Consider the following 18168-nt stretch of genomic DNA (forward strand, 5'->3'; position numbering starts at 1 on the left):
TTCAGGGCTAAGTAACGCTAAATATGCGATCGTGAAACTGTAGGTACAAATGGGACTATAAACCTTCTATGTCACAGCAATGAAAAGTGACTGATATGCAAGGACTATTTGTGGTTGAACGTATAGGGAGTAGTCTGTTGTTTACAAGTCCTATTCTTGACGTCAGTACTCAACAGCCAGATTGAAGACCGTGGGACTCAGTTGCAAGTCGCTGTCTGATTGACTGAATCACTCACTGACTCACTCACTCAGATTTAATAACAAGGTTACCTCGTGTGTTCCCAACTTCGAGGTTCTTCCACACTCGTATAGGTGGAATATTGATGATTAACTCGTTACATAAGAGCCAAGCAATGTGGACCACAAACATTCGTAAAGCTACGACGTGTAGTAACCCTGCAGTTCACCACAGGCTTACGGACGTCGTGGCGCGAGGAACGCTTTGTGGATTGGGACACTGAGCCCCATAATTCTTGCTCTACGTCAACTGTACCCGATAGCAGAGTTTATTGCAATCTATTTGTGGCGGTCTTAACTCCTTTACGCACAGAAGATTCTTCGCAGCTCAACGGCTCTTCAGGTGACACTTAAGAATCTAACACATATATACACCTTGCCGTAAAAACGGAATAACCTTGAAAGAACGTTAAAGCCGTCACCTGTACTCATCGTTTGAGGGGATGTGGGGGGGGGGGACGTGAACACCATCACTCACTGTCACATCCTTTGCTTTTTGCAGTGCATGCTGGTCCTTTTAGTTTTCCATAAGCACATAAAGCTGTGACGTCAGCTTTAATGTGAGAAGGACATTTATGATCATATTGTTCTCCTGTCACGTGACTTCTGCGGGTGATTAGAAACGAACATATCTGTGCTCTTCATTCCGAATTTGAACGTCTCACGGAATCAAGTCAGCTCGGAAAAATGGCGGAAGAGGAACGAATTTTCGGAGTGGTGGATTATGTGGTGTTTGCTCTCATGCTGGGTGTGTCTGCAGCTATCGGGGTCTTCTATGCATTTTGGGGAAACAAAGAGAAAACGACGGGAGAGTTTCTGATGGGAGGACGGAGCATGCAGATTGTGCCCGTGGCTATTTCTATCCTCGTGTCTTTCATGTCTGCCATCTTGATTCTGGGAACCCCTGCGGAGATGTACAACGAGGGCACCGAGTACTTCGTGTACCTGATTGGCCTGATGGCCGCCATTGTGATTGCTGCTGTCCTCTACGTTCCACTCCTGTATCCCTTGAAATTTACGAGTTCCTTTGAGGTAAATTACCTGCACGAAACTGTGAAGAATCGTGACTTGGCTTCGAGGCATTTTGGTTTTTTTTGTTGTGTGCTGGGAGGTTGGTGCTTTGTTTAGTTTTTGTTTGGTTTTCGTGTTACCAGAGACGCCATTTGTATCATTCGAATTCCACAGGAGACACTTTAACGAATGGTGATTATTTGTTTTACGTTTGCTTGTTATTATGCCACACGACCATTTGCCAGTACTTGAGTTTAGACATGGTAAACCGGTGACTGATATCATGAACAAAGTACCGCTACATCAATTCAGGGAACATATAGCCTATAACAACAAATACGAAGTCCTTCCGAAATCTGGGTATTAATTTAAGAATTATGGTGTTTGACATACGTTATGCCTCCATTAGTCCATATCGCATGAGGGGATTTTCCGATATTGATAGAGACATCTACAGTGTATGTATTATTTTGTGTATAACAACCTAGTTGTTAATTTAAAGGTAAACTCAATGACGGAGAATTAGGAGTCTGGAATACGTTTGAAGAGATAATGTAGGGGATAAATTAAATGGAAGTCTGTCAAGAACTTCAACATTTAACTTAAATATCTTATAATATTTTTTTTACAATATGTATGTGTGTGCGCGCTTGTGAGTGTGTTGCTGGCATATGGCTCAAAAGCGGCATAACTACATATTTACTCACTCACTCACTCACTCACTCAACAGGAAACGGTGTCTTCATTCACTATGTTAACCTTGTTGTCTCACACACTGACCTCTGCAGCTGAAATGGACACGGTGCACAATGTACATGAATGAGGACAACAGTGCACAGGTAGATGGACATGCCGTGTTCTAACATATAACTTCGAGAGAACCGAAAGTTCCACAATATTTTATCGTATGCGCAACGGCGTTTGGTGAGCTTTCCTCCTGTTCGAGTCCTACAGGCAGAATACGCCATGTTGTAATATAATAACATCGGAACAACCTATCCATGAGGGTATGTGTTAGAATATTGGCCTTTAGGAACCCATGCTCGTGGCGACTGTCGGGATAGGGAGGTCAGGCTCGCTGACTTGGTTGACACATGCCATCTATTCCCTATTGCGCAAACTGATGCTCAAGGTGTTGATCATTGGATTGTCTGTTGTTTACAGTCCGTCACCATGTAGCTGGAATATTTTTTAATGCGGCGCAAAACTAAACTCACTCACTCGGAACAACAGAAAGTTCCACAAATCGGGATTGTTTAACTGTGCGCAAATATGACAAGAGTGCGGCTTAATTACTGCAGGCACATTAAGCTATAAACCAATAAAAGCCTCCTCTGGTGCAAACGTGACACCTTCAGAAAAAGAAGTGTTGGTTAAAGGTCGAGGTTGAATGTGAGATTCGAACCAGTGTACGGGCAGAACGCAGTAAGATGCATTGAGAACAAAAGATGATTGAACCACCTCTGTTCTCTGTCTTTTCATAACAGGTATCTGCACTGCGTGGTTCGAATCCCAGCTATATATGCTAAGACAAGTCACACCATGAAATCCTTCCGACATGGCGCGAAAATACAACACTTGCACACACCTAAGTATAGGCTAAGTAATACCCCGGCTAGTTCACTTGTATATCTCTCAATACTTTCCGTAATTCGGGAGTGTGGCAGTGATTTATGAGAAGACAGTATGAGGAGGGGCACAGTGATTTATACACGTATAGTCTACCTTCAGTGATACATAATACATGATATATACTGGACAAAAATAGTTAGGGATATTTGTAAATTTTGAGATTATGCATAATCAGTCATAAAACTAGCAATATCCCAGACGTATTTTGTTCAGTCTAGATAAACGTACGGTGATGTACCTATCAGAGAATCCATATCAACTTTTAAGTCTGGAAGACATGGGCCAGTATTCAAATAAATCTATGAAAGTTACACGACTTCGAAGACTGGGTTGATATGTTTAACGTATGTACGTGATCTAGTCGCCATAATGAACTGCATATCGATGTGCAGAAACACACACACACGCTCGCGCACGTGCACGCATACACACACACACACACATTCACACAGAGCCACCCGCACACACATATGAGAAGGGTCAGCCAACTCGCTGACGTCACGTCATGCGTGGACGGCCTGCCCGAGGCAAATCGTTCATGTTCGCACTGTGTTGAAAACGTCTCTACTGAGATGAGGTCGTGTTTTGATGGAAACAAAAATATCTGTCCATAGCAGTTTTGTCTGTTCCAATCTCCAGGTGCCTTGACATGGCGTACGCGCTGTTTAGGCTGAAATTAATGTGGTTTTTTTTTTTCATATCATTCAGAGGCTAGGAAATATTGAAAGGTTTTACCCAAATATGCTTTGCCTAAATATACCGTATTACATTCCAGTATCTGGAGAAGAGGTTCGACTCCCGTGCTGCCAAACTAACAGGAACATGTATCATGATAATTCAACAGGTGCGTGCATGAAATACATATATCTGCATGTAAGTAATACGTGTCCTTGAAACATACACTGAATGCTAAACTACGTGTTATGTGTATTTTTTGCTAACATCCTTCTTGTAACTCACGTCATTCTTACTCACATTTGACTTGTTACTCAAATCCTTCTTGATACTCTCACCGCATTCTTGTTCACATCCTTCTCGTTGCTCACATCCTTCTTTTCGGTTACGTACTTGTTACTCCATCCTTCGAGTTGTTTACATCCATCATTTCACTCACAACCTTCGTGTTGCTCCCATCCTTTTGTTGCTTACATATTTCATGCCCTTCTTGCTACTCCTGTCGTTCGAGTTGCTCACATCCTTCTTGTTAGTCACACCCATCTTGTTGCTCATATCCGTCTTGGCACTCACATCTTTCTTGTTTCTCATATCGTTACTTTTGCTCATATTCCTCTTGTTGCTCACACCTCTCTTGTTGCTCACACCCTTCTTGTTGCTCACATCCTTCTTTTCCCTCAGGTCCTTCTTTTGATCATACCCTTCTTGCATCTTTCTTATTACTTACGTCCTTCTCGATGCTCACATCCGTCTTGCTACTTGCATCTTTGTTGTTGCTCGCATCGTTCTTGTTGCTTACATCCTTCTTCTTACTCACATCCTTCTTTTTTGCTTACATCCTTCTTGTTGCTCACGCCCTTCAGCTTACTCACACCGTTGTTGTTCCTTTTCATTAGAGTCTCATGAAGACTTTGTTCCACTTTCAGGTGCTGTATATGGGAGTTGCATCCTTCGCTCCATCAACGGCCTTGGAAGCGGGTATGTGTTTACCTGTGTAATTCACCCCGAATCTTCGACCACGTTTAATTACTCTTAAATTCCACGTTAAGTTTGAAGTATAACATTCGGATATCATATATATTAAACAAAATAAATGCGTACAATGAAACTTGTGGATAGAGTATATAATGCGGTTGCGGTTGCGGTTGCGGTTGCGGTTGCGGTTGATGTTGCGGTTACGGCTGCGGTTGATGTTGCGGTCTCGCTCGTCTCAATTAGGTTTACTTCAACAAAGTACATAGTATGTAATGGTAAATTATGCAAAAATGACAACGAAGGACAATAAAATAACTATATTATCACAGAGAATTGTCTTTACATCATCTCTTTAGATGTTAGCAATCTTTGACAATCTAGACATAAATTAAGAGATCTTATATAGTGCTAAAACATTCTTAGCTACGACGATTGTAAGTCTACATTAGACTAAGCGCTTAAATCGCTTCGTGTAAGAGAACGCAAGGTTACGATCCACAGAGTGTTCGTAGCTCTACGACATTCATAATCGTATGGTAAACTGTAGAGTTCAGACAGGTACCTACGTTACCTTTCTTTTGTTCATCTGAAAATGTAAGAATTATATAGTCACATATGACGCAGAGCAGCGTGTACATCCCATTTATTACAGGAACATAGTGACACAGGCAGCCCTGCGCTGTTATAGTACCCGAAATGTTGATGCATTAACGCTTTGTCTGTTCTGATAGGGCTAACACGATCTTTAGAGCTTAATATACACAACTGACCTCAACTGAAATACATACTCTGCATTAAAAAAGAAACTCAATACTAGTTTGTTTTCAGATGTATTTTACTACATAAATAATCAACATTTTTATGATAAATCGTTCACAGTTTGGCACCAGTGATTGTAACTGACCTAGGTTCATCATGACACTCATGGTACAATCAAACGGTGCAATCAAACGGTGCAATCAAACGGTGTAATCAAATGTCTAGGTGAAGGTCGTTTGCGCTCAGAATCCTGCACGGACCCCATAATAGTCCAGAACTGCCTGACATCGTCGTTCTGTGGAACCAATCGGATTACGAACTGTGGCCATAAGATGTTCCTGCAGTGCATGGGAGAACTGGTGAAGGTTCTGTGGCTGTTGCTGACGTAATCACAGACGCTGATCAAAATCATCCCATAAACACTCGATGGGGTTTAGACTTGGAGACCTTGAGGACAGAAGACCGCTGTCAGTCTTGCCGTGTGGTTTTACGTTCTCAATTTATTAATTTCAATACTGATATAAACTAAATTGTTCTGTGACGGTATCGCTAAATATTAACTTACTCACTCACTCACTCTTGTCCTATATGTACGGGGACTGTGAGGTTTCGAAATGATGTTTGCTTGTTGCATGATGAATAGAAGGTTTGAAATTCATGCGCGTAACGTTTTGCCGTTAACTTTTCCTAGGTACGTGCTAAACATGTTTCGTCTGTTAGAGTGATGGCGGTCCGCACCATGACATTTACTTCGCCAAACCTTGGCACTTCCTGTATGCAGAGTCGAGCCACGCGTCATCTTCTGTAAGCAAAAACAAAATGACTGGTCACTATGCCAAACACGTCACGTCACGTCACGTCACGTCACGTCACGTCACGCCACGTCACCAACGCTGTCTACTACGTGTCTGTGACACTGTGTACTTCGCAGCAGACAATTGTCTCGTTTAGACCTCACTGTCGATCTAATATCCCACGCAATCCTGGTTTAGTTGTGGCTGTGGAGGTGACAGTTGTGAGTCCATCACGCAAGTGACGAAGCACAAATGGACCTGTTAGCCGCATTTGCATCTCGTGGTCGTCCGGATCCGAGTAGGTCATGAGATGAATTTTGAACCTGTTTAACTGTTCCATAGTCACGTAATGTTGCTTGGGGATATGCTAAAAATACGTAGGAAGGTCAGCCGCCTGCGGTCTACAGTCCCGATGGCTGAACTTCTGTCAGTAGTCTTCTTAGCATAGTACTTCATTCTGCACGTTCAGTTCACTTTGGTGTGTTTTTACTGGCTGCGAAAATGCGGTTTCCCAACTTTTTCAATACGTTCTACCTTTCCTTAGTCTACCTGCGGGAATCACTCTCGTGCACAGGGGCTTGTAAAGCTAAAAACCATCAAGGTGTACGTATATACTGTCTCCGATGGGGTATACGTATATAAAAAAGCATATAGTGCCCCATCAGAGACGGAATATACCTTGATGGCAGTTTTTAGCGTTACAAGCCCTTCTGCTCTCTAGGATGTAACAATGTTCCCACTGGTAAACAAATAGACACAAAGTGCAGGGGGTCTTGAACGTAGAAAGGGGTATACGAGGGTTTTTCAAAGAAAGAGGCAGAAGATGGTTAAGCACTTAGCGAAGCCAACCATAGCGGTCGTGAAAAGCAAATGCATGTACTTCAAGAAGTTTAAGATCAAAGACACTTGTCTTTTCATACAACGTCATTTTTGTTGTAGGGTTTGCAATATGTTTAAGTGTATTGTATGTGTTTCAGTCACCGGATTTCCTACATGGGCAACGATCATCACTGTGGGTCTAGTATCAACATTCTACACCTCACTGGTGGGTACAATACAATGATCGTAACAACTTCAGTTTTTAACATTATACAGATTAGAGCATTGTTAAACGAACGGGCCTGTGAAGATCCGGGGTAGAATAGGTCTTCGGCAACCCATGCTTGCCGCAACACGCGATTATGTTTGTCGTAACAGGCGACTAACGGGATCTGGTGATCAGGTTCACTGACTTGGTTGACACGTCATCGGTTCCCATTGCGGTTACATTGATGCTCATGTGGTTGATCACTGGATTGTCTGGCCCAGGCCCGATTATTTACAGACCGCAGCCACATAGGTGGAATATTGCTGAGTGAGGCGTGAAACTAAACTCACTCACTCACTCACTTAAACGAACGGTCACTGGACTGGACACCACACTGAAATGCGACCGTTTGGTGAGCCAAGAGCAGCTGGCTGAATGTTCTAATAATGAAATCACCCTGGTACGTCTTCGTTTGCCAGCAACACGACAGCAGCGGTCTCACGTTGTAATGGTACGAATATGTATCATCTTCAAGTACATGTTAAATCACCTTATTACAGGGTGTAACAAGTGGAAATATATTACCCGTTGAAGACTTCTGTCAATCTCCGTAGTCGATTCATTTCATACACGTTTGCATTCAATTTAGATTGTTTCTATTAACGTCTTCGTTGATAGTTGTGATAGCTTACGTGTACTTCATTTTAGGGTGGAATGAAAGCAGTTGTTTGGACAGACGTGTTTCAGTCGGTGGTGATGCTTGCAGGACTATTAGCAATAGTCATTCAGGTATGATTTTGTGAAAGATGTCAAAATACAAAAATACATATCGAACAAGCACAGTTAATAAAGCACATCAAATAGCTACTAAGATTTAATGGTGCATACGTACGGCAGCAATCATACCTGAGAGAATTATGTCAGAATTCGTATCTGCCCATTACAGTTTCTGCAAAAAGCACAAAACATCAAACGGCATCCTCTTTCTATCAGTAAAAGACGTAATATGAACGCACAGATTATCCAATGAAGTAACGTCTTGCGTTGTGAATATGTCACTACAGAAATGACTTGGTTGCCCGAAACCTGTGGGTAATTGGGGAATCAAGTTGGCTTCCATTCAGTGAAACTGATTGAGTCTCCAGCTAGATTCCATTTTGGATTCAGTGATATTGGTATTTCTGTAAATGGAAATCAAAAAGGAACTAAGGTTAGAGGTTTCTTGTTGGTTTCCATATCTAGAATTAGCAACCGAAGACTTTATTAAATGGAAACTAACAAAAAAAAACAACAACAGAAAATGTAGTCTCATGTTGGTTTCCTGTGCACTGTTTAGAAATAAGTAACGTAAAATTCGTAATAGCTTGGCATAGAGTCGATCATCCTAACATCCAGTTGGTACCCATTCAGTGAGACTTGGTGACCTAGTTTCCAAATAGAATCCATAATGGATATTGTAAACTTATAGTTCTGGAGACTAAGAGGAAGCTATAGCCACATGTGTACTGTTGGCTTCCATTCCTGAGACTTTGCCTTGAAGGTTAACTGTCTTATAATTCAGTCTGAATATGCCTGGTGAAGGAATTGGAGATTAACATCACTGCGAAGATGTACAAGAAAGAATGTTCCATTAAATAGTTGGTGACGCATCATTCGGTGGATTAATTTTACAATGTGTCTTCAAACCGATGATACAAAAACAAGACACATTTTGTTTCTTCACATTCTTCACGTGGGCAGAGAAATGAAGCAATATCATATTTTACCACCCTACTCACAAACTTCACAATAATCATAATACATATACAGATAGTGGAGTAAAGGAACTATGAATGGCCTTTGTTCAGCTCTCTCAGTGCGCGAAGCACACTTCGTCTGATTTCTCTAGATTGGGATGAATGAGGCAGGTCCATGGTTCAACCAGACAGTGGCGGTCTCACGTTGTAACTGAAGTACGGCACTTGAATGGTATGGGTGCACTTGAATGGTATGGTAAAAACATGTATCATCTTCAGGTACATGTTAAATCACCTTATTACAGGGTGTGGAAAGTGGAAATATGTTACCCGTTGGATACATCTGTCAGCCTCCGTAGTCGGTGCATTTCCTATACATGTCAAAATGAGGATGAGGCACTTTCTTTATGGAAACATGGAAACCAGGTTGTGCCTCAAACACGGATACCAGCTAGATCCTGCTTGGAAAAATGGGTAATGAATCACACTGAAAACCATCCAGAAACCTTGCAAAATTGATTTTCAGTTTCCCTGGAAACCAAAGTGAAACTAAAGGAAACTAAATTGTACCTGGATACCAGCTGGATATGTTGCTTTCCATGACCTTTCTTCTCACTGTTTCGGAAACCAACTTATTTTTGTAGCATGCATTACATCGTGTTTATAGTGAAACAAATTGGCAGATCTAATGATATACGAGTTATCGCTAAAGTCAAAAGAATGGATACATTTTCGGACATGCTTTTACATGGACTTTTAATCGTTCCAGGGCTCCATCGTGGTAGGCGGCATGGGAGAAGTGTGGAGAATTAACGAAGAATGGGGAAGAATTAATTTCTTTAAGTAAGTATGCATAACTCTCGATCTCCGCTGTTTAGACCAGATCGTTTTCAGACTGCCGCCACAGAGATGTAATCTACTGAGCATGACGTTAGCTATACTGAGCATGACGTTAGCTATACTGAGCATGACGTTAGCTATACTTAGCATGACGTTAGCTATACAGAGCATGACGTTAGCTATACTGAGCATGACGTTAGCTATTCTGAGCACGACGTTAGCTATCCTGAGTATGCCGTTAGCTATACTGAGCATGACGTTAGCTATACTGAGCATGACGTTAGTTAAGAAACAAAACATGCAGCTATGATAAAGGAAAACGGTGTTTATTCTCTCTGACATGTATATTTGTGTTTCAGCTTTGACCCAGATCCAACTGTCCGCCATTCCTTCTGGTCACTAGTTGTCGGTGGGATGATCGGCTGGACAGCGACCTACGGGGTAAACCAGGCCAGCGTGCAGCGTTACTGTGCACTGCCAACACTTCAAAAGGCCAAAATGTAAGGACTGTATGGAAACTCCAAAAGAAAAGAATTTGTCCTGGTTTATCATCAAATTAAATGGTTTTCGCGACGTCGGAGGCTTTTGTAAATTTTGTATATGACACAAGCTTTCGGGTTCTTTCGAGTCCAATCGTTCGTGTTTGTTTTGTAGAAACAAACCTTGCAACACGTATTTTGAAGACTGTAGAAATGTCTCATGTTGTCGTTTCAATTTGGTCAGTGAATGGGCGACTGTGGTTTGGGCAACTTTCCAATGTATCAGCAATATTCCTGCAGTGTCATCAAAAATGAGCTTAACACATTGTGGGGATTCGAACCCAGTACTTCCAAGTTTATCCCTCCGCCATCATTATTATTGTAACGCCGTCCCTAGCTATTCCGGAAGTTGAACTAAATTTACTTTGATGTAAAGATTCTATGGAGCCGCATCGTCAGTTGAACGGACTTGTCCTTTCCATCAGATGTGGTAAATGTTATTGGAAATTTCTGCCTGATCAATCAATGCCGAGAGTGACAAATGGTGACAATGTGTAACCAGCACCTTGTAATAAATGCGTTACCAGAGATATTATTCTCAGATAATGTGCTGTTATATTCTTCTAAATCCCAGACTGAAGAGAATTTCATTCGATTAAAGAATATAACGAGGATACCTTGGCGGGTAAAGTAGAAAGTAAAGTAAAATGTCATTAAATGTTTGTGTTTGCGGGACGGGGTTTGACACAAATCACAATCTTTGATTACAGATCTGTGATGCTGAATGTGATTGGTGTCATCATCCTATTGACAATCGTCTGTCTAGCTGGTATCATAATCTTCGCCTATTACGCTCAGAAAGGATGTGATCCACTGTCGGCTGAGTACATCAGCAACTCAAACCAGGTAAACCATCAGAGAATGAGCTACCCGTGGAGATCAGTGTTAGATCTGGTCATTAGCAGGTTGTCCTTGTCTTAAGAGTCGACATACAGGATCGGATGGTGAAGTTCGCTGACCTGATCGACAAATATCAACGGTTCTCAATTTCTCATTCTCATAACGTCAGTCACTCGATTGTCTGGTCCAGACTCGGAAAGTATTTACAGATAGTTCTCATGTAGCTTGCGTGCAACATTAAGCAAGAAGAAAAACAGAATGAGCATCATTATCTGATTGAAAAAGCAATTGTTCACGTTGCGCAACCCAAGTGTCATCACTAAGTTTCGATCTTTAGAGACCGATGTCCTACCTACATCTGTGTGCAACCGATATCTGAATGCCAATGTCGTCAATAAATGAGGAAACCAACACTCACTCATTCACTCACTCACGCACTCACACCTTTCCTTCCAGCTGATACCCTACTTTGTGATGGAGGTGCTGGGGTATCCAGGTCTACCAGGATTGTTCATCTCTTGTCTCTTTAGTGGAGCTCTCAGGTACTAAATACACTAACACACACATGTAGGGACTGTTCAGTTTAGTGGAGCACATATATTAAAGAAACGATCAGAATAGTGGAGCATCAGGGAGGAGCTGCTCAGTCTGGTGGAACACACAGGAACACACAACTGTTCAGAGTTGTGATACAGCTAGGAACTGGTCGCTTTGTTCAAGCACTTAGGAAGTAATAGAATTATCAGACATATTCGAAAAGTACAGAATACTCAGCCCAGCCTTGTGTATTTTTTACAAACCCTTATTGACCCTACAAACACGAATTGTTTTGTGAAATAACTAATCTTGCACATCCTTGCAGCACCATGTCGTCCTGCCTGAACGCCCTGGCTGCTGTTTTTTGGGAAGACTTCCTGAAACCGTTCCTTGGTGAACGACTGACCGAGGGGCAGAAAACACTCGTCACTAAACTATTAGGTTTGCATTTTTAAGTGGTTCATGCTCTTACTTTGGAGGTAAGGGTTCTGAAGAGCTGGGTGGTTGCGGGATATCCTAGAGGTTAAAGCAGTCGCTTGTCACGCCGAAGACCCGGGTTTTATTCTCTATATTGGTACAATTTGTGGAGACCATTTTCGGTGTTCCCAGGTGGATAGTGCTGAAATATAGCTAAAAGCGTTGTAAAAACACTCATTCACTCACTCATGATTTTCGAAACTCACTCAGTGCCAAGATAGTCGTAGTGTCATGATTAACATTAACTTATGTCTATCTTAGTGCTAAGAGGGCTTAGAAGATGGAAGCCCCGATTACAAATGGTGCGCAAAAACAAATTCTTCGTTATCTGACATGGTTATCTTGATATCAACATGGCACAAATGTCATTTCATACATAATTCATGTTGCAGTGCTGATTTTCGGTGGCGCTGGTATCGGGATGTCGTTTATGGCAATGAATTTAGGCGGAACAGTGCTGCAGGTGAGATCAATCATTCCTTGTATCAGCGTTGCAAGATCTAAACACGTGCAAATGTTACCCCCAAAACAATTGGTAAGCATACTGTGTATATAAACATGTTTGAAATTAACTCAAATAAAAAATTCGATTTTGATAATTGATTATGAAGAATAAGGTGAAGGAAGTTCCAAAAGATTTGTTGATCAAGTCATGGAGTAACACATTTGTTCTATGGTTTCTTTAAGGCGTCGCTGAGCTTCACCGGGGCTGCCTCGGGGCCTCTGCTGGGAATGTTTGCTCTGGGTGCTTTCTTCCCGTGGGCCAACTGGATTGTAAGTTGAAAATCAGAAGGCTGACATTTTAAAACAAGCTACCAAGCTGCAGTGGTTGGCTGTATTCTTCTTTATGCTACATTGTGTGCTACAAGGTGCGGTGGTCTGCGGTATTCTTGTCTATGCTACATTCTTTTCTACAGGTAGCAGCGGTTGGTGGTATTCTTGTTTATGCTATATTGTCTTCTACAGGGTGCAGTGGTCGGCGGTATTCTTGTGTATGCTTTATTGTCTTCTACAGGGTGCAGTGGTCGGCGGTATTCTGGGTCTTGCGTTCCCCCTGTGGATCAGCATAGGGGCCTACACTGTTGTTGGAGTCCCAACTGGCCTTGAGTTCCCTACAGACAACTGCAGCGTCCCCAACACCACCGACTCCATGACGACAACAATGTCCTCCATCATGACTACTCCTGGGGGACCTGTCGAGCAGTGAGTTGGGTGTCAAGTAATTTACGAAATGACTGGACAGGTTGACAAGCCTGAGGTTCGAACTTAAACTTCGAGATTAGTTCTTCTTCTGAAAAGTAAAACAAATTCAATGCGTATACAGAACATTCCTCTCTTCCTGCACAAGTATCACATCTTCTGTTTTCAGCAGAGATTTTTGTATCCTCTTTTCTGCTGTATTGTGTTTCAGCACAGGAATCTCCGCCCTCTACACCGTGTCGTATCTGTGGTACCCGGCTATTGGGGCAGCAACAGTGATCGTAGTTGGCCTGATTGTGAGCGCATTGACAGGTGCGTTACCACCTTTGTATACCGACGTGTTCAAGTCTCGTGCCCACTATAAATGAACGTCCATACAGTGGATTATTGACTGAACTGAAATGCAACTGTGGACTCTGAGTAGAAGACATAAACATGACCGCTTACGACATTTCATTTTTCTCGTTTCACGTTTCTTTTTCAGTTCAGTATAGATCTATTCATTCGCTTGCCATACTTCCAGGATATTTACATATCGACATGCAGTGACTGGGCTTACATATGGACCATGGTACACTTTCACGCGTTCAAGCGACCTTCAGCATTTCAGTTCACCTGATTTGCTCCTTTTTGCCTTTCTTTTCACTTACTCTTAAATTTTCCTTTCCTTTTGAAGGTGGTTGGGGGTATCCTAGTTGACAAAGCGTTCGCTCGTCACACAAAAGACTCGGGTTCGATTGCCCACATGGGTACAATGTGTGAAGCCCGTTTCTGGTGTCCCCCACCGTGATATTGATGGGATATCTGCTCGTTTTCCCTTTCTCTTACTCTTAAATTTTCCTTTCCTTTTCGAGGGGTCGGGGTATCCTAGTGGTTAAAGTGTTCACTCGTCACGCTTAAGGCTCGGGTTCGATTCCCCACATGGTACAATGTGTGGAGCCCTTTTTGTCCTCAACCGTGATATTGGTGGAACATTTCTGAAAGTGGTGTAAAACTAAACTGTTACAGAGTCCCTTGTACGTATACTTACACTTCCTGTACTTATCATTTAACTTAACCATTTCTTCACTCCCAGGAATGAATAGCATTGGTGATGTAGACACCAAGTACCTGGTGCCTTTCTTCGATCGACTCATCTGCTGCCTTCCCGGTCCCGTCAGTAGGTGTCTCCGCTGTAACCAGGAGTTCCGAGACCCAGAGGTATTGCTCAGTGACTTCAACCCAAATGGTTTGGGTAGTAAAACAATCAAGATGGTTGCTCGCGGGTTTGCATACTGATCGATGTCATTCATTTACAGTAGTAATGTTTTATAACAGATTACTTAGTTGAAGGTGATGAGGTCGAAACACACATTAAAACGATTGGACCAGATCATGATTGATTAGGATATGGTTTCAGTGAAAGAGGAAATACAATTGGACAGATACAGACAGGCACACAGACAGAGTGTTTATTTCAGTAAAAGCGACAAGGCCCCAAATGCAAACTTTACCCCTCTGTTTTACAATATGCGCATTTACACTTAGTTTTTTTTTATTATTTATAAATCAGACATATATATCTTATTACATCACTGAAAATAGTTATCCACAATTAATGTTGATGTACATGAATGTGCTTGAAATAGTTGAGAAATGAACTCAGCATTATGCATGGTAGTAGTGTATAACACACCACACACAGGGATACATTGACACCGATCTCGTTTCAGTGACACATTTAATGACACATTATCGACAATGTCCTGCCGGCCATCCTGGCAGCTTGCTGACGGGGTTAGGGCATCCAGAGTTATATCCCTTTGAATTGCTGTTGGTCTAGTGATTTCAGGTTACTAAAATGAATATCTTTAGTTTTGTCGTTTCAAAATAATAGGCAGTCACACAGTTTTATTCAGGAAAAGGCCACTGGTACATAATAAATTCAGATGTATGATCACACATCAAGTGAATGGTATGCAAGAATTTTGAAACAAATGATAATATAACATATAGTTTTTATCTATGTTTGTTGTACAAATGTGAGATGTGTGAGTTTTTCTGCCATTTGTGTCAAGTGACTAATCAGAAATTTTTTTTAAAAAAATACACAAGTTAAGTTCAATTTCAGTTAAGTCCTATCCAAGTTAAGTTAATGCCTATATGAAAATGGTTTATTCTGTGGCTGATATTAGGTCTTGTCTAATTTATTACGTACATTTTCTCACGAAGTTATTTGTTTTCTAGGAAATAGCATCTGAAAAGGATGAGGAGATCGTGGTAGCACCATCTGGTGAAATGTTCAGCAGCACCAGCAAAGAAAAGTTACCCTTGAACGGGTCAAGCCACACGCCTGTGTATGGACTGTCATATAAAGAGAACACAGACACAAAGAACGGATTTATTAACCCTGGTGCCGATGTCTTCAATGAAGAGAAACAACAAAACGGAACAAAGTTCTAACCAGTTGGTCTCAGTTCTCACCCTAAATAGTATCTCAAATTGTCAAATTTGTTTTTATATTAATATTCCTCATGTTGCTTAGGTTACGGGTTACGTTTAAACTGCGAAATACAAATTTAGCGACCAGCGATGTGAAGATTTACTGTGGTGAAAGTAATGAAATAATTGGGTTCTGAAAGCAATATGGAATTGCCAATCTCCCCACATGTCAACATCTTCCAGTCATCATTAAATATATTGTCAGTAATCACGGCTTTCTGAACCATGGTATCAGTACCCATGGTATCAGTACCTATGGTGTCAGTGACCATGGCGTCAGGGACCATGGTGGCAGTAACCATGGTGTCAGGGACCATGGTGGCAGGAACCATGGTGTCAGGGACCATGGTGGCAGTAACCATGGTGTCAGGGACCATGGTGGCAGTAACCATGGTGTCAGGGACCATGGTGGCAGGAACCATGGTGTCGGTGATCATGGTGTTAGGAACCAATGAACGGTGATTATTAATAAATCTATCTTAATGACACCGTGGGCGCAGTTCACTATAGCTGTAGCCAAAGAAGAAATAAAGGAAGGAATATTGAATTGGAAACCACATGTCAAGAGTCGTATCCTGGAATCTCTAAGAGTGCTACAATTACGGATTGTATACGAGGTGCGTATATTGTATATTGGTTGTACATTGACTTACAAAGCTAAGGCTACAGAGGACTCGGGATCATTATTTTCAAAAAATCATTTTGCCTCATATGAAGGGCCGTATTATAATGAAATGAGTATTGTAATATTTATTTTTGAAATCACTTTACTTTTGGGAATCATATATTTCCTGTCAGGATTTTGGTACAATGTTCGCCTGTCTAAACACAATATGTTTTCATTGTATACGCTTGTGTTCAATAGGTGCACATCTCTGCATTACTTAAACCAGGATATGTAATCCTGTTGCGCTTTCGTCATAGTATAATAATGGTGTGCTTTGAAGCCAAACCTGTACATGCAGATAGTGATGATTACAGATACCATATACATGTACCAAATATGGCAACATTCTAATTGGCATTGTGTAATGGAATGGTGTGATTTGAGGCAAAACCTGTACCTGCAGATCCTGATGTTAACATATAGCGTATGTATACATGTACCAAATGTGACAACTTTCTACATGGCATTGTGTATTCGTCATATTTTCATTTTGTCTCTGAAGATCAATAGATGAAGATCAATAGATGACGATCATGTTGGATGTAGCAGCATTAACAACAAGAGACGTGCATGATCTTCATATTCGTCATGGGTGCGCACAATGTTACAATGGATAGTTTTTAAAGCCTATTTCTGGTGCTCCTCACAAGGAATATTGCTAAAAGCTGCATAAACCCTAACTCACTCACTCACTCACTCTTTATGTTAATAATGGTATAGTTATGTCCGTTGTTAAGAATGTTGTAATCCGACACATCCATCACACCTGAGAAAGTAGCAAACATTTTTCAACATGAATATGACAAAGGACCAACAGTATGTGCTTTATAACAAATACATAACAAATAACGAACAGGTGCCGATCTACATGCAACGATAATAATGTGTACAAGTGCATATCTTACTTACTCTTAACAACAATCAACAAGTGATGAACCTGGGGTAAAACATTTACATCACTACCTTAGTGGTCCAGTGGTTGTAGCGTCTTCCAAACCGAACTCACAGTAGTGCCCCCGGTCTGTATATATTACGATTATTATAAGGATGTTTTTTGTTGTTTGGCTGATGTCAATATGTTATACGCAAAACAACACGTTACCCAGAGCTGCTATAAGAAAACACACACACGCACACACACACACGTATACACGTCTACACACACACGTATACACGTCTACGCAAATACACACCTACACACGTGCACACACACACGTACGTACACACACGCGCGCGCGCACACACACACACACACACACACACACACACACGTGCATGTTTCTATATACATGCAGCCACCATGGTTACGACGTTACCTCCATTCACCTCACCCCTCTATAGCCAGTCAGCTACTGCTTTCTTAGTGGACTTGTTATCCACATGCCAAATCTAGTGGCATAATTCCAGTCTAATTCGGTTACCAAAACTGACCAGAGTGCATATTATTTTCATGCTTGTTTTAATGGGTTTTTGTGTTCTGTGTAAATATTAAATGTAATTTTTATGACATTAATAAACAGTTTTATAAATTAATAAAATGGTCTTACTATGTGTTATCATGTTTATGGCCCAAAGGAGCCTTTTGTGAGTTATTAATTCATGTCAGTCAAACAGGCACTGCAAAAAGTGATGGTGGAATTGCTAGTTTCAATCTGGCTGTACTTGCATACCATCGCACTCAGGATGTGTTTAGTAATGAGATACACACACGGGAATACGTGTGTCTAATGCTGAATAGTGC

At 41.4% G+C, this 18168-nt stretch overlaps 1 protein-coding gene across 1 annotated transcript; it reads left to right on the forward strand.

The window, feature by feature from the left end:
* The first annotated feature begins 886 nt into the window (after positions 1-886).
* Positions 887-17965, forward strand: LOC137260497 (sodium-coupled monocarboxylate transporter 1-like). Its single transcript, XM_067798171.1, has 16 exons — positions 887-1269; positions 3656-3724; positions 4482-4533; positions 7061-7128; positions 7819-7899; positions 9616-9689; positions 10046-10186; positions 10936-11071; positions 11522-11607; positions 11928-12043; positions 12472-12542; positions 12767-12853; positions 13095-13282; positions 13491-13591; positions 14355-14479; positions 15506-17965. Exons 1-16 carry the CDS (start codon positions 925-927, stop codon positions 15719-15721), a joined length of 1956 nt encoding a protein of 651 aa, XP_067654272.1. The 5' UTR covers positions 887-924; the 3' UTR covers positions 15722-17965.
* The last annotated feature ends 203 nt before the right edge of the window (positions 17966-18168 follow it).

The sequence above is a fragment of the Haliotis asinina genome, chromosome 13 (genome assembly GCF_037392515.1).
Source record: "Haliotis asinina isolate JCU_RB_2024 chromosome 13, JCU_Hal_asi_v2, whole genome shotgun sequence".
Lineage (NCBI taxonomy): Eukaryota > Metazoa > Mollusca > Gastropoda > Lepetellida > Haliotidae > Haliotis > Haliotis asinina.

Bases quoted from the DNA above. Each gene is read 5' to 3' on its own strand.
- LOC137260497 (XM_067798171.1), top strand. From the start codon at position 925: ATGGCGGAAGAGGAACGAATTTTCGGAGTGGTGGATTATGTGGTGTTT. The intron at 3,725-4,481 runs GTGCGTGCATGA...TTCCACTTTCAG, and splicing joins GTATCATGATAATTCAACAG to GTGCTGTATATGGGAGTTGC. The intron at 12,543-12,766 runs GTGAGATCAATC...GGTTTCTTTAAG, and splicing joins TAGGCGGAACAGTGCTGCAG to GCGTCGCTGAGCTTCACCGG.